Source organism: Alligator sinensis, unplaced genomic scaffold (genome assembly GCF_000455745.1).
Source record: "Alligator sinensis unplaced genomic scaffold, ASM45574v1 scaffold103_1, whole genome shotgun sequence".
In the NCBI taxonomy this organism is placed as follows: domain Eukaryota; kingdom Metazoa; phylum Chordata; order Crocodylia; family Alligatoridae; genus Alligator; species Alligator sinensis.
The window spans coordinates 1,148,263-1,172,042 of NW_005842226.1; the positions used below are offsets into that span (position 1 = coordinate 1,148,263).

At 56.9% G+C, this 23,780-nt stretch overlaps 1 protein-coding gene across 2 annotated transcripts in view; it reads left to right on the plus strand.

Moving 5' to 3' along the window:
- Positions 1-23,780, plus strand: part of LOC102376880 (unconventional myosin-Vb-like) — a 51,370-nt gene that overhangs the window by 10,927 nt on the left and 16,663 nt on the right. For both annotated transcript variants that reach the window (XM_006027183.3, XM_025208338.1), the window contains exons 2-21: positions 2,904-3,014; positions 4,218-4,389; positions 4,771-4,915; positions 8,132-8,288; positions 10,504-10,647; positions 11,338-11,419; positions 12,036-12,143; positions 13,217-13,329; positions 13,696-13,961; positions 14,456-14,537; positions 15,468-15,608; positions 16,366-16,491; positions 17,378-17,461; positions 18,826-18,972; positions 19,663-19,760; positions 20,137-20,223; positions 20,317-20,428; positions 21,495-21,706; positions 22,026-22,182; positions 22,540-22,779. In XM_006027183.3, the coding sequence (XP_006027245.1) occupies positions 2,904-3,014; positions 4,218-4,389; positions 4,771-4,915; positions 8,132-8,288; positions 10,504-10,647; positions 11,338-11,419; positions 12,036-12,143; positions 13,217-13,329; positions 13,696-13,961; positions 14,456-14,537; positions 15,468-15,608; positions 16,366-16,491; positions 17,378-17,461; positions 18,826-18,972; positions 19,663-19,760; positions 20,137-20,223; positions 20,317-20,428; positions 21,495-21,706; positions 22,026-22,182; positions 22,540-22,779 (2,784 nt within the window). The remainder of the gene's footprint in view (positions 1-2,903; positions 3,015-4,217; positions 4,390-4,770; positions 4,916-8,131; positions 8,289-10,503; positions 10,648-11,337; positions 11,420-12,035; positions 12,144-13,216; positions 13,330-13,695; positions 13,962-14,455; positions 14,538-15,467; positions 15,609-16,365; positions 16,492-17,377; positions 17,462-18,825; positions 18,973-19,662; positions 19,761-20,136; positions 20,224-20,316; positions 20,429-21,494; positions 21,707-22,025; positions 22,183-22,539; positions 22,780-23,780) is intronic.

Below are 23,780 nucleotides of genomic sequence, written 5' to 3' on the forward strand. Positions count from 1 at the left end.
ATGCATTTAGGGGGGGAAAATCTGAAGTCTTTGTCCCAGAAATGGGGAACCAGCAGTGCTGTGAGACAGAGCAAGTACAGGCATATCCAAGTCCTATCTCTGAGCTTCACCCATGGTAAGAAGCCACCATCATGCACAGGGGTCTGTCTTAATGCCCTGTGCAGAAGAGCTGAACTGAGGCCTACCAAACTCTTGTAGGACTTTTTCCAGTGAACTGACCGAGCTTCTTGTCATCTAGTGGCTTTTAACTAGGCTGCTTTTGGGAGGTGGGAGGGAGACTAGCCTCAGATCCTATCCTAGTCCTGTGGCAGCTGCCAGTGCCTGGGGGGGATGGCAACAAGGAATAAATGGATGGTGCGTTGTGAAGGGCCCAGGGCATAGGGGAGTGGGTGGTGTCGACCAGAACCTGCTACTCAAGCAAATGAGAGCACGTGGCAATCGCCAGGAGTGTGGCCTAGGAGAATGAAGCTCTGGAGGAGCCCGTTTCATAGTGATGGTGGCGCTGGTGATGAGGGACCAGATGGGTCAAGAATGGCAGGAGCTAGATTGGGGGCAGGTAATTACTTTGGCTGGAGGGCTGCTTAATGAGTTTGAGCTGTCAAGGGCCACAAGGGTAGCCCTGCCCCTTGACTGCTGCTCCATCCCTGGTTGCCTTCTTGGGACTAGAACATATTTTAATTTTATTTTAAAATACATTTTTTTTGTCATAAGTGATTACATAATAGCCCAAAATGAAGTCTGACTCTTGTGTATTGTGGGAGTATGGGTGGGTTGGTGGGGATAGGGGTTTGTGGGGCTGTATGGGGGTTTGTGGGGAGCCCGCATGTGGCTGCTTTGCAATGCCACTGCTGCCCCACTGGGCAGCCCAGAGGTGGCGGTGACACTGGTGGACATGCAGAGCAGCCTGGTTCAGGCTCTGAGTGGCTGCAGCAGGAAGAGCCCAGCAGCAGCGATGGGGAGGAGCTGCTTTTCCCCTGCGCTGAACAACAGCTTTTGCCCAGCCACTGCTGCTGCTCAGCATAGGTGAGTCCCAAGTGGGAGCAGGGTGGGTTGGGGCTGTGTGCTCAGGTCCTCACTGATACTGCGGGGCTGGGGCCGGCAGTGGTGGCGGCCAGAAGGAGCCGCTGCTGCCTGGTCTGTCTAGAAAGGCAGTCCAGCTGTGGAGCCACCTTGGCCCCACTGCTTGCCCAGGGGGCGGCAGGATGTGCCACGGCCGGACAGTGCCTGGATGAGGCAGGACCGAGGGACCCACTGCGGCCTGGACAAAGACCCTCAATGGACTGGATCTGGCCCACAGGCTGTATTTTGCCCAACCCTGGGCACAATGGTCTCCGGAAGGCGTTGAGGGAGGGAAGCATGGTGAACATCCCAAGCAGCCCAGGCTTGACACTTCTTGGGGAACGTCACAGACTCTGATATACTGTGCCACAGACTGGCAGGGGTGACCCCTGCATCAAAGCCAGCAGCAGACCATGGCTGTATGGGCTTGTCAAAACCCTGCCCTTTCAAGGCGTTGTTCCTGTGCCCTGCAGGGTGCTTTAGGACTGCCATCTCTGCTGGGCTCCCCATGCATGGCTCTGCTTCAGAGCCCTGCATCCCGCTCCTGTTCCTGGCCAGCTTAAGGTCTGTGCTGCCCCGGACTCAATTCCCTGTCTGAGGAGCATCCGTAGCTGGAGGGAGGAGCAGGAGGTGAGGCAGTTAGGAGTGGGGGGGGAAAAAGTCATCGGGAAGTCTGACTTGTGCCAGGACTGGAAACCTCTAGCAACGTTTGCAGAGGCAGGACTGCTCCACACAGGCTTCCTTGGGCCCCTTGCTGACCTGGGCCCATCCTGCTCCCCCCACACTCCCAAAAGGTAGGAGCATCTCTGGGACTCCATTGAGTGGTCATCTTGGTCACATCACTGCAGAGCAGGACTGGCAACCCAGTTGAGTGCTGCTGGGACCTGGGGCGGGGAGGGCTTGGCTTTGAAAAGCCCTAGCATCTGGGGCAGTTCTCTGCTATCTGCACCCAGTGGTGACTGGTTGGTGATTTGCTGTCTTGTGGGGAGGTCAAGCCACAAGGTGGGTTAGGCCATGCACAGGCAGGCAGGCAAGCAAGCAGCCCACGCTGCAATGCAGTAGGTTGGGCACTGGGTTAGACCCTGTATGAATTGTGCACAGACAGGCCTCCAGGAGGAACAGAGTGGTCTTGAGTCAGCCAGGAGCCCATGCCAGGTCACCTGCCATGGCTCCTGCACATGCAGGTGCAGCAGGAGCTCCAGGGCCCATGGTGCAGCGGGCTCAGAACAAGAGGGGCTGCCCAGGCCTTGGGGCCGGCGAGCTGCTGCCGCTGCCTCTGCATACTGCTGCATTCTGATGCCCTGTGCTTGGGGGTGCCTTGGGGTTGTCCCAGGTGCAAGGAGCAGAGGAACAGACTAACACCCCCTAGGAAGTGTTGCCAGGCCACCTGTACCATGGCTGGGGACCTGTTTCACTGGGTTCTGTATTGGTTGTGGTTTCTTCTGAGAAACAGCATCTAGTGTGGAGTAGAGGCCATGGGGGCTGGTGACTTTATTCAACTGCTCATAGAGCTCATCAACGAGCGGAGCCAGTGGAACAGGCTGAATAACCCATGTTTTAGTCCCCACAGCAGAAATTTGAGTCCTGGTAACTAACTACCCTGCCCTTTATGCACTGGTCTCTAGGCCTTGCAGCACTTGGACTGCTAATGGTGGCATTCAGAAGAGCAGCACTGAATCCTGAATAACCTTGCCAATGCAATCCAAGCTTCCTGACTGCCCCCTGCATCTTTCATGCCCTTCTAGTATCTGCATCCAGGTCCCAGGGCAGCTGTGCTACGGAAGGGTCCTGGGTATTGTCTGTGGTGTCTGACACTGCTGTGTCCCATCCCCTGTTTTCTGCAGGGGGCCCAGGTGTGGATCCCTGACTGCGTGGAGGTCTGGAAGCCTGCAGAAGTAACTAGGGGTTACAAGGAAGGAGACGGTGTCCTCTACCTCAGGCTGGAAGATGGGCAGGTGAGGCAAGCAGCCTGCAAGTGCTTCAAGCTGTCCTGCCTTCATGTAATAACAGTGCTACAGGGCAGCCTACTGGTGTGGGGGTGTGAGCATGTGTTCTTTGTATGCACACACATACATATAAGGGGCTGCTCCAGATCCCAATTTCCAGCCAGTCCAGTGGAGACAAGCTGGTTTTGAGGTCTCTAGTCCCATACTTGCCAGAGCATGGAGCAGTAGCTCTTTGCCTGGTGGGTCACTGGTCAGCCCTTCTCTCCCACATCCCTTCCCCTTAGGCTGGGATAACAGCTGAGCAGCAGAGGTGGGTGTGTGGAGTTCAGCCAGCTGCTGTGCTGGGACAGGGGATGGGGAGTAGGGGAGGATAGGTTAGGTGTTGCTGCCGTAGCAGCTTTTAAGCAGGATGCAAGGGGTCTAGTCTGGTGCACAGCTGGGCTGCTCGGGTCTCCAGTGCACCCCAGGCAAGGCAGCCACCAGGCCCTCTGCCAGACAAGCCCAGCCTTGCTGCAAGTCTGTCTGCTTTCTGGCTTCATTGCTCCACATCCCCTGGGCTGCATCAAGCTCTAACATGAGTCTCCAAAGTGTAACCCAGTGGTGGGATGACATGGGCTCTAAGGGTAGTGCTGGCTTTGGCACTGCTTATGCTTTGCATGGGTTGCTTTTTTTCTCTTCTTTTCTTTTCCTCCCCTCACCTGGGGTCCCTGAGCAACAACCCAGCCTGTTCATCCCTGTCTGCCCTGAGCTGTCTTGCTGCAATGGTCCATTGCCTGCCCCAGAGGGGACCTGCAGGGTGAACTTTTCCCAGCACAAGGAGGAGTCCATCCTTTCCCCCAGCTCAGAGCAGTGCCCCAGAGTGGGGGTAACTCCACATGTGAGGTGGGGAAGAGCTGCTGCCTCCATCTAGCTGCAAGTAACCAGCCTGCCCTGCACTCCTGTGCTTCAGTCCTGCCCTGTAGGAACCCTCCAGTGTGTGGCTGGAGCCAGGCTGTGATGCTTTCCAGGCTGGACTGCTCAGTCTGTGACTAATAGCACAAGAATGGCCCAGACCACATCCCGGCCCAGGCCCTGCCAGCAGCACCACAGCCATTCCCAGTCTCTCTCCTGGCTGGGAAGCCAGCCCAGCAGCCTGAGCCGCTCGGCCCTTGAAGTGGGCGTATTGCCCACACCAAGCCCCGGGTGTGACCTGGAGTCTCCTTTCTGGGACAGGAGGTGGCCTATCCCCTTGACCCATGCTGCCCCCAGCTGCCTCACCTGCGCAACCCTGACTACCTGTCGGGGGAGAACAACCTGGTGGCGCTCAGCTACCTGCATGAGCCGGCTGTGCTGCACACCCTCCGGACGCGCTTCCTGGAATCCAGCACCATCTACACCTATTGCGGTGAGTGGCCTGGCTGCTGCGAGATGCAGGCTGTTCCCTTCCCACTGTGATGCCCCCAGGCTTAGTGACTACTGCCTGCCTTCCTTACGGGGTGGGAGCAGGGCACTGGGGATCTGCATACCTGGTTTCACTGCGATCTTCACCCAGAACAACTGCAGTTCTTGTTCCCTGCAAACTACCCTCCCCTGCCATGCAGCTCCTCTGGGGAGTTCGGTGTGAAACCCAGAGGCCATAATGACAGCTAGGCACCAAGGTACCACTTAAACAGCTCATACCATTCACTCCAAAGTGTGCAACTGATGTTTCTCCCTCTGCCCCCGTGAGCATGGCCTGAGTTGCTTGGGAGGGTTTCTGGCTTACCATCAGTCTTTCCTCCTGCAGGCATTGTTCTTGTTGCTGTTAACCCTTACAAGCAGCTGCCTATTTATGAGGAGGCGGTCATCCATGCCTACAGCGGTCAGAACATAGGTGAGATGGATCCCCATATCTTTGCTGTGGCAGAAGAAGCCTACAGGCAGATGTCTAGGTGAGTAGATCTTCCCTCCTCCATGAGCTAGGTGGTCACCGGCACCTTGTCCAGACCAGAAGCCCTGGATAGGGGTGCTGGTGGGATCTCTCTGTGCTCGAGGTCCTCTCGAGCCTTTTTCAGGGCTCACGTGTGCTGGACCACGTGGTGGGGGGTTGAAAGAGCAGAACCTGGCCAGCCCATCTCTATTGCGCAGGACTCCCCATGGTGCATGTGCAGCTCCTAGCACTCGCTTGCCATGGGGGTGGGTGGGAAGCCCCACATGATGGAGCCTGCTGCCTTCCCTGCCCCTTGCCGTGCAGGTCCTAGGACTCTGCCAGGAAGCAGTGTGTGGGGCCAGGCACCCCTCCACTTCTGGCAAGTCCCAGGACCTACACAGCAGGGAGCGGCAAAGGCAGCCGGCTCCGTTGTGCAGGGATTTCCCCTAGGGGTGTGCCAGTGTAGGAGCTGCACATGTGCCACGGGAGCACTGCATGACAGAGGTGAGCTGGGCCTGGCTGTGCTCCCTGCTGCCATGTGCAGCGCTGGCAGGAGCCGCACGCTGCCAGGAAGCGGCACCTTCCATGAGTACCCACTGCCTGCTGCTGCCTGTGGCAGGGGCTGTGTACTATGTGTGGGGGAGGAGGGGGTCCCCAGCTTCCCTACCTGGTGCCTGGAGTGAGTGGGACCCGAGCAGGTCCCTTGGCAGCTGTAACAGTGGTGGCAGCAGTTGTGCTCAGAAGCTGCATGCTGCCTGTGCTGGGCCCCTCTCCCCACAAGGGTGAGCCAGGCATGCAGGCTGGGTAGGGTACAACTAGCTGGTGGGCACCCATGGATTGAATCTGGCCCATGGGCTGTACTTTGCTCGCCCCTAGATTAGAGCTGTGAACTTCCCCAAGCTTTGGTGTTGGGATCTCCAGACTATAACAGTCCTTCTAAAGACTGACCAAACCTTGTGAGAGTAAATTTAGCTAGGAACACGCAGGAAAGTGGGGTCTGGGGAAAAATGTTGAGCTTGTTCTCTCCATGTCCCTCTAGCTTTGGGAGTAAGCACTGCTCGCCCCTCTGGGAGCACAAGCCTGTGCCCTGGCCAGCTTGGGCAGCAGAGTAGCTTATAGTTTTAGCAAAAGCTGTTAATAATACATTAATGTGGACAATAAAATCATTCGTATTTCTGTCTTTCTAAAAGCAAAGGTTAAGATTGAACATGTACTATGTTGATTTTTAACTTTGTTTCTGGTGATACAAAAAATAGGTCAAATGCAGATAACAGTCAAGTAAAATGGTTGGAATCTCATTTGACTCTTCTTGCCCTCTATTCTTTAATCACCTAATGCAGCCTGCCCTACACTTCCCATTTGTATTTGCAAGTCCTTGCCCTTCAGGCAGAAGTAGCTGATGTTTCCCAGCACTGGATGCTGAGATCAAGCTGGTGGCACATTGCCTGTATTGGGCACAGATTGCTAAGAGCTGGCATCCTTGCGGGTGGAAACTGGCACTAGGAAGCTAGTGGGAGTTGGACATCTGCCTCTGAAAATGCCAGCCTGGGTGCTGTCGAAAGAGTCTGGATAAATGGCTCAGCTGGGGAAAGACTCCGTGGCTCTAAGCAGTACTTTTGGGATGTGCCCAGGGTGCAGGAGCAAATAACTGGCTGGGAATTATTCCCAGAATGTGATGGCAGGAGCCTTGCCCTGTATTTGAGCCAGTCTGTAGGAGGGGCTTGTGCTTGGTTTTAATTCTGGAGGACAAGACTTTGGGCAGCTGCAAAATTCAGATGTAAACCTGCTATGCACATGTGCATGTACATGCATTGCTTGTCCCTTTTCTGTAGAGGTGAAACTTGGGATGTTGCTTAGGCCTTCCAGCAAGCTCCTGCTGGCTCTGGCTCCAAGTGTGTTGCAGTTAGCGTCACTGGAGCTGGTCCTCGGCCTTGGGCACTGCCTGACTTTCATAGCTGTTGGTCATTGTTGGGGGCTGGAAAGGAACCTTACAGATCATTGGGTTCAGCCCCCCTGCACTTGGGCAGGAAAGACTGCTGGGATCAGATAACCCCAGCAAGATGGGCATCAAGATGCTTTTTGAAGATCGATTTGTACAGCCAATCTCTGAAACAAGGGTGAGAGTCTTGGCCCTGCTAAAATCGGCAGGGCAGGGTAAACCAGAGATGCTTGTAGCCCTGCCCACTGAGGACTTGGTGTCGGCCCCAGCTCCCCGGAGCTGATGCCAAACCACCTGCTGGTAAAGGTCTTCAGCAAGGCACAGTTAGGCTTGGTTGCACTGCCCCTGGCAGTTCAGCTCCTGAAACTGCAGGGAGAGGCCCAGTGCGGTTACAGCTAACAGCTGCCTTGGCTGCTCTGGGGAAAGGTAGATGTCTAACAGCTACCCTGCACACTGAGGCTCCCCTCCCCAGCATCAGCTCAGAGGCATGTGCTCTAGTGGGGCTGGCACATGCTGTTGTCCCAGGCTGGGCTGAAATCTGCCTTCCCCAATCCCTCCCCTCTGCTAGTGTGGAGGCAGTTCAGGCTGGGGGGAGGCTGTCTCCCCAAGACAGAGCAGCAGCTTTATTAAAGATGTCTCTTGTCAGCAGCATTTCCCGGGTAGGGGGCGGGGATCAGGGCTGAGGCCAGGTTCCTTCATGGTGCTGATGACCAACCTGCTTGTCAGGCTCCAGTGGGGCAAAAACATGCATGGGGTTGCCTAAAAAGGGTCTTCCCAGAAGGCAGCGCCCTCAATCTTGTACCTGCTTTCCCCAGTGTGCCAAGCCACAAAGCAGTTCGGCAAGGCATTTGGAAGGGGCTGGGGGTTTATGGTGGGGAGGAAGGCAGGTGAGTCTATTCATGTTGTGACTGCCTGCCTTGCATGGAACTAGCAGTGACCCCCATGGGGGAACCAGGAGCCTGTTGCCCCTCACAGTACTGCTGTACTTGCAAGCTGCTTTAGCCCGTCCAGGAAAAAACAGGGTTGTGTGGCTCAGGTCTGGCTCTACCCTAGGTCTTCCCCTGTGCCCTGCTCTGCACTGCCCTTTGCTCTAACCCTAAGCTGAAAAGGGAGGGCCTGATTAGTCCCATGGGACTAGTCTCCTGGCACATGTGCCCAGGCCCCGGTCATTGGAGCTGCCTAGGGAACTCCAGGATCAGGCGCAGCATCTTGGGTCAGGGTATCTGAGCGGGGCTTGTGCCGTCCAGTGACAGCAAGATCTGCTCCGAGTCCTTCTTGCCTCACCTCTGCTTTTTGCAGGGAGGACAAAAACCAGTCGCTGATCATAAGTGGTGAATCGGGTGCAGGGAAGACGGCCACCGCCAAGTACGCCATGAGGTACTTTGCCATAGTCGGTGGATCCTTGAGCAACTCCAGCGTGGAGGAGAAGGTGCTGGCCTCGAGCCCCATCATGGAGGTAGGACTTCTCCTCCAAGGAGCCTGGAAGGAGGAAGGTCCCATGAACTGCTGCCCTAGGAGGGAAGTGCAGGAGCTCTGGGGCTTCACCCCATGAGCCAGCCACTGGGGAGAAGTCAGTCTCGTAGTCCTCCAGCAAGGTGCTGCTGGAGAGGAGGGCTGGGGGCAGGAGTGCTCTTCTCTAAAACAAGAGCCAGGCTCCTTTGCCCCCTCACTGATCTTCCCTGGCTGCATCCCTTTGAGCCGTGTCTTGCAGAGGTCACTGGAGTGACCATGAACTGTCCTTCAGAGCTGCAGAGGCCACAAGGTGCAGGGTCCCTTGGTCTGACCTGGCCTGAGACTCTCCTCCCTGTTCCCAATTTAAATGTAGTGTCCAGCTGTCCTTAGCATGGCCCCTTCTCATGGGATGGGGGAGTTCATCTCCGCGCAGTCTGGGCACGAGCTCTCTTCCCGGCAGCAAGGCGGTTGTGCCTGGCCTTGCTGCTTCCTGTCCCCTGCTGGGCCATGGCGCAGTTCTGCTGATCGTGCAGTTTCCCTGAACTCGTGCCCTGCTGCTGCTGGTCTGTCAGTGCTCGGTGCGGGGAGGGAGGAAATGCCAGTCCAGTGATGCAGCACTGTGCTCCCTTCCTCCCCTGGTGCCGTGCAGCTAAGGATTATTTTTGTCTTCAAGAGAAGCTGCAGGCACCAGTCTGGCTTAGTCCCCTCCCCTCGTGCTCTTTGCTCTGTGGGAGCTGTGGTATTAAGATCTGAAGCCTGGTTCCAAGGAGCAGGACAGTAGGTTGAGGAGTAATAAATCCTCCTATCCAGCCCCTGTCTCCTGGCATTGCATGTGGCTGGCTGGAAGGGGCTGCCCCCACAGGCTGCTGAGGTCTTGAATCCCAGGGAGAAGCAAAAATCCAGCAGCAGCACAGCTAGATTTCTTGCCAGGGAGGCAAGTATGGCCCAAAGAGGCTCAATTCTCTGCTAAGGGTGTTGGGTCCTGTGCCACCTGAAGGAATGAGCAGGTCTCCCTTGGGAGGGGTGGAATAGGAGCAAATGGAGAACTGCAGGCAGTGGGTGCCCTTGAAGAGCTGAGCAAACCTGCCAGTCTTGGCCAATGGGGCAACTTGCTTCTGATGCCTCCTTCAAGTGCCATCTGCTGCCCTGCCCCAGCTGCCCCTCCAGTGGTGGGTGGTGATCATAGCCATGGAGAAATAGGGTGGGAAGGGACTGCTGGAGGTCACCTAGTTTCTCCCCGTCTGAGGTAGGATCATCCCTATCCAAACCATCTTGGACAAATCTATTGTCTAACCTCTTGGGGAAACTGCCCTGCCACAACACCCTAACCTGCCACAGGTAAAGCAGGGGGACCGTGGCAGCTAATGTCCTCCTTTAAAGGTTGTTTGTACACTCAACAGATCCCAGGCAGTGCCACTGCCCCTTCTTACAGAGGAAGGCAAAATCCCTCCTCCCCCATCTGTCAAACTGACCAGAGAGTAAAATTGCTTCCTGGCCCCAAACATGGCAGTTGGTCTGACCTTGAGCAGAGAGGAAAGACCCTCTATCCAGGAACCTCAAGGCTTAAGTCCCAGCTGGAGCACTGGCGCAGCCCCGTCATGGATCCCCAGCCTTGGCTGCAGCCAATACCGTATGCCTCTGGGGGAGGCTTCTAGCTGGGGCCAGTAAAGCAAATTGCTGATGCCATTCACTTATAGCTTGTGCCCCAAAAGCTCTGGACCTTGCCTGAGTCTTTGCTCTCACCATGTGACTTCCCGTGGGGGGGGAAGGGGGTGCTGGCTGCACTGATCTCTCCTACCATGCAGCCTTGGAGACCGCATGGGGTGTCTGGCAAGAGGGATCAGTCCCACTGTAGAGAGTTCCCTAGGCTGTTGTGGTTTGCATCTGTGCAACCAGCCCTTCCCACAGTGAACCTGGCTGTGAAAGAGCTGCAGTGCACAAGCTGCCCCTCTCTGGGGCATCCCTGTCTCTGTACCAGGAACTCATTGCTGATGCTGTGACTAGGCAGGGAAATGCAGGCAGACCAGTGTTGGCAGTGCAACCTAGTGGTAGGGGGCCTGGGTTGGGATTAGGACCTAGAGGCCTGCTGCTGGGTTGCTAGATGACCCCTGACAGGTCACTGCTCTCCACCCCTGTGTCTACCTCCCCACCTGGGAAGCTGGCATGTTGATGCTGACTTGACTGCGGGTAGGAGCTGGGTACTTTTTGTTCCTGACCAGGCTTTCGGAAACGCCAAGACCACCAGGAACGACAACAGCAGTCGCTTCGGGAAGTATGTGGAAATCTGCTTCAACCACGAGTACCGCGTCCTCGGGGCCACCATGAAAACCTACCTCCTGGAAAAATCCCGTGTCACCTTCCAGGTTGGTCTGCAGGCTTAAGGTAGGGGTGTGCAGTGGAGGCTACAAGACAAGTGGCTGGGAGGCCGCTGTAGCCTGTTGTGGCTACAAGTCCACCCCCCACCTGTCCAGGGCACTTGCTGTCCCCTGTTACAATGAGGCCAAGGTTTGGGGCAGACACGGGGTGAGGCAGGAGGGGGAGCAGCCTGGAAAGGGAGCCTGAAATCACCCAGTCTGGACACTTTGCGCTGTACATAGCTGTACTCTGGCTTTGACCAGCTTGTCCCAGTGACTCCTTGTAAAGCAATCTGTTCTGATCTCACAAGCCTGTGAGAAACTACAGTGTACTGTGGGGAGGGGGCAGGGGTTGAGGCCCCCTAGTCCAGCCATGGCCAGGCTCGGTTTCTTGCCACTGCTTGGAGCCTTCCCACTTTCTCAGCCTTGGAGGAAGGGCATTTGGGAGACTGCTGTCCCCTCAACCCAGGGGCCTTTTATGCCTCTGGGAGAGACTCAAACCCAGGACTCTCATCCAAAGCAGGCAGCCCCTGACAGACCCAGGCCCTAAGCATGGGGCAGAACAGTGCCCATCCCTCTGGCAGGATTAGCAGTGCCTGATGTGTCCTGCAACTTCCTTTAGCTGTTGGAAGCAGCAGTGGGGTGAGAGGGGACCAGAGCAACTGGAACAAATGTTCTTCTTTTTGCTACTCCACACAGGCAACAGTGGAGAGGAACTACCACATCTTCTACCAGCTGTGTGCCTCAGCTTCCCTGCCCGAGCTCCAGGGCTTGGGTCTTGGTAAGTGCCTGGTGCCCTGTCAGTGCCAGCCTGGCAAGCCTTCCTTACGCTCTCAGGGCTGCTGCTTCTGGGACTCCCTGGCTCCATGTAAATAGATGGCTCCTGTCTCCTTCCCCAGCTGCATTAGTCCCTTGGGAACCTCTGCTGTGCTCGCAGTGTTGGCTGTCTTGGCTAGCGGGAGACTGGGCTAGACTTTGCAGAGGACTGTCTCAGACATGGGCTGTGCAGCTTGCATGGGAGGTGGGACTCCAGCACAGAGCAGGTGCTTGGTGCTAGTTGGTGAGCTATTTTCTTGACCTGCAACAGGAGAGCAAGGGCTGGGCCTGTCCCACTAACAGCAGGCAAGTGCTGTCACTGAGCTGCTGATAGGCTGCATGGGGTAGGTGCTCTTGACTTATGGTGCCGTGCAAAAATCAGTGCTGCTTAACGTGCAGCTTTAGTGGCCAGCATCATCAGGGCCTGGCTCCCAGTTAGATAAGGAAAGGGTTGAGGCAAACACAGCTGCTGGCACACCTGGCTTTGGGCGGGGGGGGGGAGGTAGGACTTGCTCATGCTCACTAATGGCAGAAGAAGGCTGTGGAGAGCTGGTGTCTAAACAGCCTGTCTGGCCCTGCAGGGGGGCCGGAGTCCTTCCACTACACCAACCAGGGGCAGTGCATGCGCATTGGTGGCACAGACGATGCTGCTGACCTGGACAGGACGCGAAATGCCTTCTCCCTGCTGGGTACGTCCCCACTCGCTTGGTATACTCTCATGCTGGGAGGTCCCTGGCCTTGTCCTTACTTTGCTGGTAGCACCTTGCTTGGTACCCTCCTAGGCTCGCTGCATGGAGGTGATGCACATGCTTCATAGCTGTCTTTGTCTGCTTTGACCTGGGTGGGGGGCTCCATCCTCCTGCCCTTTGAGCCTCAGTCTTTCCAAGGCTAAATGAGTTGGTGGCAGGTTGCTATAACTCCAGGCTACCAGCTCCAGTTGTCTGCTTTCAGCCCTGTAGCACTGTAGCAAAGCAGGAGCCTGTGGAACTGAAGCTTAATGACCTAGCACAGACCTAGGCCCCCAGTTGTACCCAGACAGGGGAGTGCTTGTACCTGATTTGGGCTCAGTCACTCGGCCAAAGTCTCATATAACAGGCTTGTCTGGAAACTTTGGCTAACTGCCTGCCAGGGCTGTGCCTACCTGTCAGTGCTGTGCTAGCAGCACCCAGAAGCTGGCTAGCTCATGCCCATTTCAAGGTTGATGTTGTTGGAGGCTGGACACCTGGGGCTGAGCAGAGGGCAGCCCACTGTAACAGTGCAGTGAGCAAGGTGTGAAAATGAGCCCAGGCCATTCCTGCACAGAGCAGCTGGGCTTGGATTGGGTTTGGTACCTCTATTAGCAAAGTCAATGAGATTCAGCCAATGGCTAGAGCTGTTAGCCTGGTGTAAATAGCTGCCTGCATTACCCAGGGTGAGCCTTATTTGTCTTATGCTGGGCTTGCAGACTGGACTGAAGTCCATAAACTGTCAGATCCTACACACCCAGTTCATTAGGGTTCCTACCTTCAGGCACCCAAATGTGATGGACTTTGACCTCTTTGTACAACTCCTCCTGGTACATCCCAGGCCAGCGCTAGAAGGGCTGGATGGCAGTGACCTGAGGCTTGGAGATGCTTTCCTCCAACCATGCCAGCTGGGGGTGTGACTGCAGCAGTTAAATGTATGCTTCATAGCTGTGGAGCTTGCAGGGGTCTGCAGTTGCAGTAGAGAACATGTTTGACCCCAGCCTTACACAGTAAAACACCCTGTCTCTGCTCCTCAGGGGTCTCTGAAGCTGACCAGCTGGAGCTGTTCAGCATCCTGGCTGCAATTCTGCACCTGGGCAACATCAGACTGAAAAAGAAGTCCCGGCATGGTGAGAGCTGCTTCATTGAGGTGAGCAGGAGCCTCCTCCATCCTGGACTGTTTGCACTTGTGGGCGGGGGGTGGGGGGACCTATTTTTACCCCTGGATGGGGGAGGTGGCATCATTGTGGGCTGCCAGGTTGGTACTCTGTATACAGAGTGGGTTGCAGCAACTGCTGGGTGGGGGGCTCTTTGAAGGAAAGGTGGGGCTGTGCACTTCCCTAGACTAGGGTGGCAGTCTGGTGACACAGCTCGGGTCCACCAGATCCCCTGATGCTCTCCTAGTGCTAGCTGGGAGAAGATATGCACTGAATGGGCCCCCATGCCCCAGACCTCCAACCTGCAGTGAAACCCACCTATGGGGAGGGTGATGCAAGACCTCCCTGTCTCCCTATAGCCAGAGGACAAAGCCCTGGAGCTGTTCTGCATGCTGTTGGGCCTGGAGACATCGCAGGTGTCACGCTGGCTATGCTACCACAAGCTTGTCACAGCTAGTGAGACCTTTGTGAAGCCCATGTCCTGGCAGCAGGTGCTGGACTCTCGTGATGCCCTTGCCAAACACATCTATGGGCAGCTCTTCCAGTGGGTTGTGAGTCGCATCAACAGGTCTCTGCGGGCATCTGAGAGGCATCGTGCCTCCATCGGCATCCTGGACATCTACGGGTAGGGATGAGGCTGGCAGGGCAGGCTACCTCCTGAGGCTCTGGCTCCTGTGGGAGGTGGGGTGCAGCCAAGCCCCTGGGTGCAGGAGCAATGCAGGTGCCCTCAGGCAGCCCTTGCTGATTTAAATGGGGATAGGGTCTAATTCAAGGGGCTCTGGACACTGCCTCACAGCAGTGCACTAGGCTGAAGCTGCAGCCTCTGAGCTGGAGAGAGGGGAGGAGGAAGACTTGGCCAGTGGGAAGCTGTTCCTAAATCCCACCTTGCTCAAGCTGGTGCCTGTGGTGAGCACTTGGCTGCCCTGGGCTGGGAAGGCAGCAGTGCTGACATGCATGGCCTCCTCTGGAAAGCAACCCCCAGGGGTCATGGGGACACTACTGAGGCTTTGGAGTGGGGGATGGATCTTGGGCTCTTGCCCTGTGCTCCTCCACCCAACCTTCTGCTCTAGCCCCTGAAGCCAGTCCCTCACTGCACCTCCCTTGCCACTTCCTTCTCAGGTTTGAGACTTTCAGGGTCAACAGCTTTGAGCAGTTCTGCATCAACTATGCCAATGAGAAGCTTCAGCAGCACTTCAACCTGGTGAGTGTCACCCCACGGCCTTGGGCATCTGGGCCTTTCCAGGACACCCTCTTCACCCTGGGTACTGGCCCACCTTGCTGTCCTGCTCCAGAATAAAGTCCCTGCAGTCTTATTTGGCGGAGGGGGGAGCATTGACTGAAGGCCAGACAGCTGTCAGCCTGATTACTACTTGCTGGGTCCACAGCTATAATGCCCCCAGTCCCACTCCTGGATGTTATGGCTGTAGTGTTGAGGCAGCCTCGGTTGTAAAATGCTCTTAAGTCTCCCTTGGACCATTCTCTTGAGCATGCTTTTGGCTCATGAGGCCCCTGCTTATTTAGGGGGCAGAGATAACTAACACTAGGGGAGGGAGGGGTCTGCATCCATATCACAGGGTCTTCCCCTACTCTTCCCAGCCCTGGGGTCTCTGCCTTTTGGCACATGGACAGTGAGATTTTTCTGCCTTGTCTCCTGGTGGAAGGTGGCCTCCTAGAAAGTGGCCTGCAGCTGGTTCAGTAGGACAGGTGCTGGCTGGCTATGAAGGTGGGGAGTTGCCAAAGAGCGCAGTGCACAGGGGATGCAGAAGGCTTTAGAAGCACTGTCTTTGCTCTGCAAGAAGGACTGATCCTCAGTTTCTGGACCAAAGCAGGGTCTACCTGGAACATGGGGCCAAGTTTCTTGGGTGGGTATAACCACAGCTCCCTGAATCCTGGTCTTGCAATGGTATCGGGTCACAGGGCAGAGAGGCTTCTTTATCCTGTGTGGCTTACCTCTCCCAGCAGAGCATGGCAGCACAACCTCTTGGGGCTAGGCACTGGCCACCTGGCTAGTCAAATCTATAGAGGCTGAGGTTTTGTCCAGTTGGCGCTTAACGCAGGTGGCCTCAGAAGAGGGTGTGCTGCAGGCATGTCCCTACCTTCATACAAGTGATTGCCCCCTTCCTTCCTGCAGCATGTCTTCAAGCTGGAGCAGGAGGAGTACGTAGAGGAAGGGATCCCCTGGACTTTCATTGACTTTTATGACAACCAGCCATGCATTGACCTCATTGAGGCCAAGCTCGGCATCCTGGACCTGCTGAATGAGGAGTGCAAGGCAAGTTGCAGCCCTGCCCCTCAATAAGGACCCCCTTCCTGCCCATTTTGGGGACTGCTGCAAGGGATCTGTTGCCAACTTGAGCAAAGGGCCCCTCTAGTCCTAGGCCCACAGGTGGCTTTAGGCAAAGCAGCCTGGAGCAAATGCTCCTCAGACAGGCCATGGTGCCCATGTTCTCCCCCTGTGCTGTGGGAGGGGGCCTGGAGCATGGCTCTTGGCTAACAGGGCCAACCCTGCCTTGGCTGCTAGGGTCCCTTCAGTGAGCTTGGCTCAAGTTTTAGCTGCTTATGCTGGTGCCCACTATCTTCAGTGTCCAGCTGGGCAGAACCAGAGCTGAGGGTAGTCTAGAGGCTGCCTTCAGCTTGCTAGAAGGAAGGGGAAGCTGCCCTCTTAGCTCTGCTGTGCTATGCTTCTGTTCCACCTGGGCCAGGGCCTGACCAACCTGCAACACAAGCTTCTGGTCAGCTGCCCTGGTGCAAGTCTCCATCTGCCCTGCCTCCTGGTGAGGGGTGCTACAGGGATTGGGATGGGCATCTGCTGACATAGGCAGTGGGTGGGGTGAGGGGCCAGACTGGCTGCTTTTGCAAGGGCCTTGCCCACAGGGAATTCCCAGTATTTTCTCCCCACTGGGGAGTTGTTTGATGCTTGGTGCCAGGTGGCCATACAAATAGGACCTAGACATTGTGGGGAGTGGGGTTCAGCTGGCAGAGTCCCCAGGCTGCCTGCTGTCTGACCCCTGCCCCACCACCTCTCACAGATGCCCAATGGCAGCGATGGGAGCTGGGCTCAGAAACTCTATGACCGGCACCTCCACCACAGCCTGCACTTCGAGAAGCCCAAGATGCATGCAGATGCCTTCATCATACAACACTTTGCTGGCAAGGTAGAAAGGGTTCTCGGGGCCACTGGGTGGTGGTGAAAGGCAGTGTGATGCCCTGCCACCTCTAGCCAGTGTCGCCATAAAATGTCTCGGTCGTTCCTGAAAGGTCTTACTTTTGACACAGCTGCTGTTCAGAGCAGGGCCCTATGGCTGTCTGCACAGCCAGTGCTGCCAGCCACATGGTGGTGTTGGCCCGGTTGGGTATCTGCTCTGTGTGGCAGGGCAGCAAGGAGTCCAGCTGCCCCTGGAGCACCCCTTTTTCCCCCTTTTGCTGTGTCCGAGTGGAAGTGGAGCTGCCCAAATGCCTGGAGGCTGTATCCCAGCCAGGCAGCTCAGCAGAACATGCTTTGAAGAGACGGGAGGGAAGGCATTTGGGATTCAGTGTGGCAGGACCAGGTATGACAAGTGCATGCTTCCACCTGGCATGCCTGTCCTGGGTGGTGCACACTGGGACTTGTGTCCTCTGTAGGCCAGCTTTCAGTTGAATGCCACACTTCCTTCCCAGTCGGCTGTGCTAGAGCCTAGTACTGGGGAGACCCCTTGCCACTCGGTCTCTGGTAGGGTGGTCAGACACTTCCCTCCACTGTGTATACACCTGTGCTCTCTTGAATTAATGTACCTTACAAAACCCATCTCTGCTCTTTGCAGAGACCTAGTTCCTGATACCCACCCCAGCAGAGGAACCCTGTGCATTTGGGGTTTTCAAAGCAGAACTTTTCCCTCTAGTGCAGATATAGTGCAATGCTTCTGGCAACAGACTTGCCATCCCTCTTCCCACCCTGGGCAGGCTCTGAAGGGCTCGGGGCAAGCTCCTGGTGGTCTTCCTGAGTTACGTGGAGGCTGCCCCTGCTGGTAGCAAACAGGGCCCCTCTGCACTGTTCCCCTGCAGGTGGAGTATCAGTGCAAAGGGTTTCTGGAGAAGAACAGAGATGCTGTCCATGCAGAGCTGATCGGGCTTCTTCGAGCCAGCAAGGTGCCTCCTTGGATTCCTGGGGTGGGGTAGCACAGTCCCTGCATGGAGAGATGTGGTCCAGAATGGTAACGGGTTTCATGAGGGTCACTGGAGGGCAGTGCTGGAAACAGCATGCCCTGGCAGGCTCTGCAACAACCCCCCCACCCCTTGCTGGGTAACCTTGGCTGTGGGGCATGCTACTCCAAGGCAGTGGACAGTGCCAACAGTGCTGATCCCTTCCCTGATTGCATGTGACGGGGCAGACCCAAGGGTTTTGGGGTTTGGGAGGGGCACTTGGTGGCATGCAGTGGGTCATACTCTCCAGGCAAGGGGTGCCCCCCCTCTGCTGGGGGTGGGGTTGGAGCTGAGGTGCAAATGCCAGAGGCTGAGAACTGGTCTCCGAGGGAGGCCAATTTTAATTTTTTTTTTTTGCCTCCCCGTATCCTCCATGTCCGGAGTCGCCGGCCCGCTCGGTGCTGCTGCAGGCTAGCAGGGCAGAGCTGCAGGTGCCTCTTGGACATGGAGTGAAGCTGGGCCAGGTCATGAACTGCAGGCTCTGCTCCACCAGGGGGCGCCAGGCCCCCGCTTTTCCCCCTGCATGATCCATGCTTGGCGCTACCTACAGAAACCGCCCAGCCCAAAGGCGCCAGAGCGGGTCGTGCTGCCCTTGGCTACAGCCGGAGGCTCCAGGGCTGGCAAGGATGCTGCTCTGTCCAGCCTCTGGGCTGGAAGCCATCTCGGTGCTCTCCGGATCCATCTGCCCTCTTTGGGGCAGTGGTGCTGGGGGCACTGGCAGAAGGGGCACTGCTGAGAGGTGACTGATGCTGTTCTTTACTCCCCATCCCCTCTCACCACTGGCTGGAAGCTGTGGCTTGTCAATGGTGTTGGGGGAAGGGGTTCATGTGGCCCCTTCTGGACCCAGGCCTCATGGGTTTTGGGGGTAACCCATGGTGCTTTGTATGCACTCCTACCTTCTGCTTTTTTCAGTGCCCTTGGGCTCTGAATGCCGCTGTTCCTAGTGGGGCTGGGGTTCAGTTGCTGCCTTGCTGATTCTGGTGGGGGCAGGGGGTGGTGCCTGGCCAGGACTATAGCTCTCGCCCACAACCTCCTTCCCTGCATTCCTGGGATAGCCAGCCCCTGTGGGACGGCTTGCTAGAAGCAGACTTTGGCTGTACTGGTGCTATTCCAAGGCACTTGCTAGAGTGCAGTCTGCGTCCTACTTGGGAGCCTTTCGAGCTGCTTGCTGCTCCGTGGCTGTGGCTTTGCCATGCTGTCCAGTGGGAGTCCCTGGCTGACCAGATGGGTGCCCCTGCTTGCTGGGAGGTGTCACCTGATGCTCACTGCTGGGCTTAGCCTGATCATTCTGCTAATCCCTCTGGCCCCAGTCACAGCTGCTAGCAGAGCTATTCCCTGAGGACTGTGATGGCACCATCTCCCTGCGCAGGTCGAATGGGACCCGGCTGACCGTCCGTCCCAGCAGGAAGTCCTTGCCAGGCACCAACAAGGAGCACAGGAAGCCCATCTCCATTCAGGTACAGAACAAGGAGCCCCTGAGTCTGCTTGTCCTAGAGCCAAGGCAGTCGGCCACCAATGCAGCATCAGGCTGGCATCTCTAGCATATGGAGAGATGCTGGGAGAGGGCCTTAAATACCCCAGTTATTCAGTTCCCTGCAGTCCTGCTTGCTTCTAGGAGCTGTCAGTGCCCAGCCCTTTTGGGAATCGTCAAGCTGGACTTCTAGCCCAGGTCTCTGGCTGTCTGTGCACATGGGTCCAGGCCCTTTCCCCTGGCTGTGCTGGAGATAAGACCCATTTCCAAAGCTTTGGGTTGGAGGGTCCTAGTCTTCCACGCACACTGGGTCTGAGCTGCTGTGTCTTACTGCATGGCTGGGGTACTGGTACTTGCTTCCAGCCTGGCTGGGCTGCATCGGAAACCTAACAAGATGTTTCCTCAGCATGGAGGGGCAATGGGGTGTCTGGGAGCCCAGGCTCCCTGTTGCCTGAACCAGCCTTTGGCCTGGGTCCTGGGGTATCTCTGGCCTCCATGCTGTCTGCCTGTCTATTCCTGTGTCTTGGCTTTGAGTAGAACCATGGCTCTGTCAAGATCAGTCCTCTGGAGTCAGAGCATGGTCCTTGGGGGCAGCTTCTGGGCCCCTGCCAATCTGGCTGGCGCCTCTGCAGCAGCATGTGCCTGACCTGTCTCGCTTTGCCCCCGTCCTCTGCAGTTCAAGGCTTCACTGCACAAGCTGATGGAGATGCTGGGCTGCACCACGCCACACTACATCCGCTGCATCAAGCCCAATGACCTCAAGCGACCCTTTGAGTAAGCATGCCAGTCCCCAGGCATGGTGGGAGTGTGGGGGTGGACACCCCAGGCAGGCCTTTCCCACTGGAGTTGGCTGGGTTTGTTTTAAAACTGGAGGCAACATGCTTGGTCCCCACAGCGGGGCTGACGTGACGGCACACCTGTTGTCCCCTCAGCTGAAGGCAGGGCCCCGACTCTGACCTGGCAGCTCTCCTACTCCTTTCCTGCCCCAAGAGCTAGGTGCCCAGCTCCTTCTCCAGCACCTCCTAGAGACTGCTGCAATGGGACTTGCTAATGAGCTGGGGCTGAGTGTGGCTCCTGCCTGTGCATGTCTGCAACTGGTGGATGGGCAGGGCCAGGTTTCTGGCAGGGGACTGACTCCAGTCTCTCCTAGGTTTGACTCGAAGCGAGCCATTGAGCAGCTGCGGGCCTGTGGCATCCTGGAAACCATCCAGATCAGCGCCTCAGGGTACCCATCCAGGTACGAGTGACCCAGTTCCCTGCTTCACTCCAAGCAGTGCCTCTCTTGCTTGCCAGCACTCTGATCATGGCCGTGGCTTTCCTTCCTCTGCAGGTGGACATATGAGGACTTCTTTAGCCGGTACAGGGTGCTGATGAGCCGCGTGGAGCTAACTGGGGATGATGAGAAAAAGATCTGCAGGCTAGTCCTCGAGAGACTGCTCAGAGTAAGCCCCAGGTCTTGGGATGGGAGGGGCAGGGACCTTCTCTGAGCACATGGATTTGGGAGCAGCTAGTACTTGATTCAGAGTGCTCTTCAACCCAGCCCAGCTCCTTGCCCCATGCTGTGCCAGTGGTGGTACCTTAGTGTGCCCCATATGGGCATGATGGAGGCAGCAGCTGCCTGTCCAGGAGGCTTGGTTGGAGAAGCTGCCAGCTTTTGTTCCAGCCTGAGTATAGAGTGGGCAGGGGTGGCCTGTAGACCCAGGCTTTCTACTGGCAGGGGATGCTGGATCCGCATCTCCCATTTTGTTCTGTCCATTGTTTTGGTCCCACCAAATGTGCTGAACAGCCTCCTCCGGGCTGGCTGGAAAGGCCCTCTTCCACCCCCTCCACACAAGCTACATTTCTTGCATCTCAAACTTCAGTCAACTCAAACTCTCTGGGGGTGTTGTTCAAGTGCCTCCTGTTCTTAGCAGGCTGTGGCTCCCTGGTCAGGCCATGTGTCCCACAGTTTTCCCCCTCCAAAACAAAGACTGGTCATAGTTGGGGCTCCCGTGGCGGTGCCTTAGGAAGGTGCAGTCTATCTGGTGTTTGAGGCCCCACAGCACTGCTGTACAGAAGCTGCCTGCCAGGATCCCGTGCTCTGAGGAACCCAGGGTTGCTGGGAGTTATTCAATCAAATCCATCTACTAATGGGAAGAGCCATTAGCTCCTCATTAGTGGGGGACAGCACTGAGCTTGCCCTCCATCCCTCTGGGTTTGCTTGACCTTGCTGCGGGCTGGAAGGGTGGCAGATGAAGCCTTTTTTGTCTGTCCCATGGGGCTGGTGCAGCCTGCACAGCAGGAGAAGGCTCTCTAAGCCCTGCACTAGCCAGGCCTGTTCACAGTGTGACTCTGCCTGGGTGAGTCCCAGAGGCTGTGGAGCCCATGTGCGTTGTCGTGCGAGTAGGTTGGTCCAGAGGGAGTTAAGGATGAGCTGAACCAGGCTGGGTCCAGATCCCCTGGGCCGTGCAGACCTTGCCCTGTCTGTGGAGCTAACCCTTCTCACCCCTCCGGCGACTCTTGCTTCAGGATCCCAGCAAGTACCAGTGTGGGAGGAGGAAGGTGTTCCTGCGCGCTGGCCAGGTGGCCTTCCTGGAGGAGCTGCGAGCCAAGACACTGCGTGCAGCCTGCATCGTTCTTCAGAGCAGCCTCCGGGGCTGGCTGGGCAGGAGGCGCTTCCTGCTTGTGCGTGCAGCTGCCATCCATATCCAGCGCTTTGCCCGGGGCCTTCTGGCCAGGAGGTGAGGCCTGGCCCTGCCAGCCAGCAGGGAAGGGGGGACACAGGCTGGGCCTGCCAGCAGCTGGTCTCGGCAGGGCTCTCCCTGTCCAGTTAGAGCACCAGCTTCAAATGCGAGGAGCCCTGGGAGGAGCCCGAGTGCAGGGGCAGTGGCTGGAACAGTGCCGCAGCTCCAAGCTAAGGGAGGAGGGGTGTGTAGCTTGGCCCATGGTCCTGCTTGGCAGCCCTGGATGCCTGCAGAGGCTCATGCACTGGAGAGGATCCCTGTCCTGGGGGCAGCAGGCCCTGGCAGCTGTGCCCAGCATGCTGTTCCTTCTGGGCAGGCTGGTCAGGGACCTGCGGAGGGCCAAAGCTGCTGTGATCCTGCAGAAGAACATCAAGATGGCACTAGCCAGGAGGTCTTACCTGCGCATCCATGTGGCCATCATCACCATCCAGGCCTTCACCCGTGGCATGTTTGCCAGGCACCTGTACAGAGTGGTACGAGTCCTGTCTGGACCCGGAGGGTGGGAAGTGGGATGTGGGGCTTGCTCTGTCTGGGGTAGGTGGAGAAGTCTTGTGCTTGGTGCCCAGGGGTGCTGCTCTTGGACCTGGACACAAAGGTGACCAGAGCCTGAGGTAGCAGGCGACTCGGTGGGGTGAGGCCTGGGCCTATGGTGTGCAGGGTGCTGCGATGCCCCGGGCACTCTTCTGCTCACTTCTGAGGCTGAGCAGGGAGCACGCTTGGCATCTTCTAGGGGCAGGTACCAATCCTGGGTTGTGGGCACTTGGTGAAGGAGGGGTGCACAGCTCCATGCCATGCCTGCAAATCCCTCATGGCTCATCCCTCCTGCTCAGATGGTGCTGCACCAGAAGGCCATGGTGATCCAGGCAGCTGTGAGGGGCTGGCTGGCTCGCTCCCACTATGCCCGCCTCCGCCGTGCTGCCGTCTACCTGCAGTGCTGTTTCCGGCGTTCTCGGGCCCGCAGGGAGCTGAAGCAGCTCCGCATCGAGGCGCGGTCAGTCGAACACTACAAGCAGCTCCACAAGGGCATGGAGATCAAAGTGATGCAGCTCCAGTGCAAGCTGGATGAGCAGGTGGGTGCATTGGCATCTTGCCTGGCCCTGCCCTTGCTCGGGGATGGTGCTGGAGTTGGGCAGGCTCACCTGGTCCTCTGGCGGGGTAGTGGGTCTTGGAGCAGAGTGCCTACTTGTCGACTTCCTGTGGTGCAGCTCTGGCTACCTGGGGCACTTTTTGTTCTGGCCTCTGTAAATTCGTTCCCTCCCTAACGCTAAGGTTTTGGGAGTCCGTCCCTTCCTGTCAGCACTGCTGCTTGCCCGTCACCCAGAACTACTTCGCCATCCCAGAGGTGGCTACATTCCCATCCACTTGGTGTAATCTTCCACCTGCCTCTGCTCTTGGGATATGACCTCTTGAATGTACCTGGTGGGGAGGGAGCCCCCTCCCCTTCTCCCTGCCCCACATCTGCACAGCAGGGCTAAAGAGGCTCAGCTCCTTGTCCCAGCTGTACTGCTGGTTTAGAAGCAGGGACGGAGGCTTGACCTCTTGGTAGAGGTGACATAGCCATGCAGTGTCCCATCTGCATGAGCTGGTGTCAGGAGTTTAGATCTTTTTGCAGTCAAAGTGGCTGGCAGCTGCTTTTCCTACTTAACTCTGCTTGGGTGGCTAATGAGCCCCGTACCCAATGAGGGAATTGAAGGTCTGTAGCCTGGGTAGATGGTACAACCACCCTCCTTCTCCCTGAAATAAGGGGGTTGTCTGCCTTAAGCTGGCCCCAGCAGGCAGCATGCTGCTTCTGGAACTGGCCTGGATCTGCTGGTTCCCAGGGCAGCCAAGGGCGGGATGTGTTCCTGGCTTGATTCACTCTTGCACACCACGTTCAGTCATTGAGTGTTTCCCAGAATTGCCATCTATCAGTGCCTGGCTAATGGCTTGGGGAGGGGAGAGGCTTCTGCTAAAGTTCCCCTAGTTCATTTTCTGACCTTTTTTCCAGAGGCCTTCAGGGGTACAGAAAGTCAGGATATGGGATAGTGGGGTTACTGCCCCCCCACCATGTGTTTATACTAGTGGGGCACAA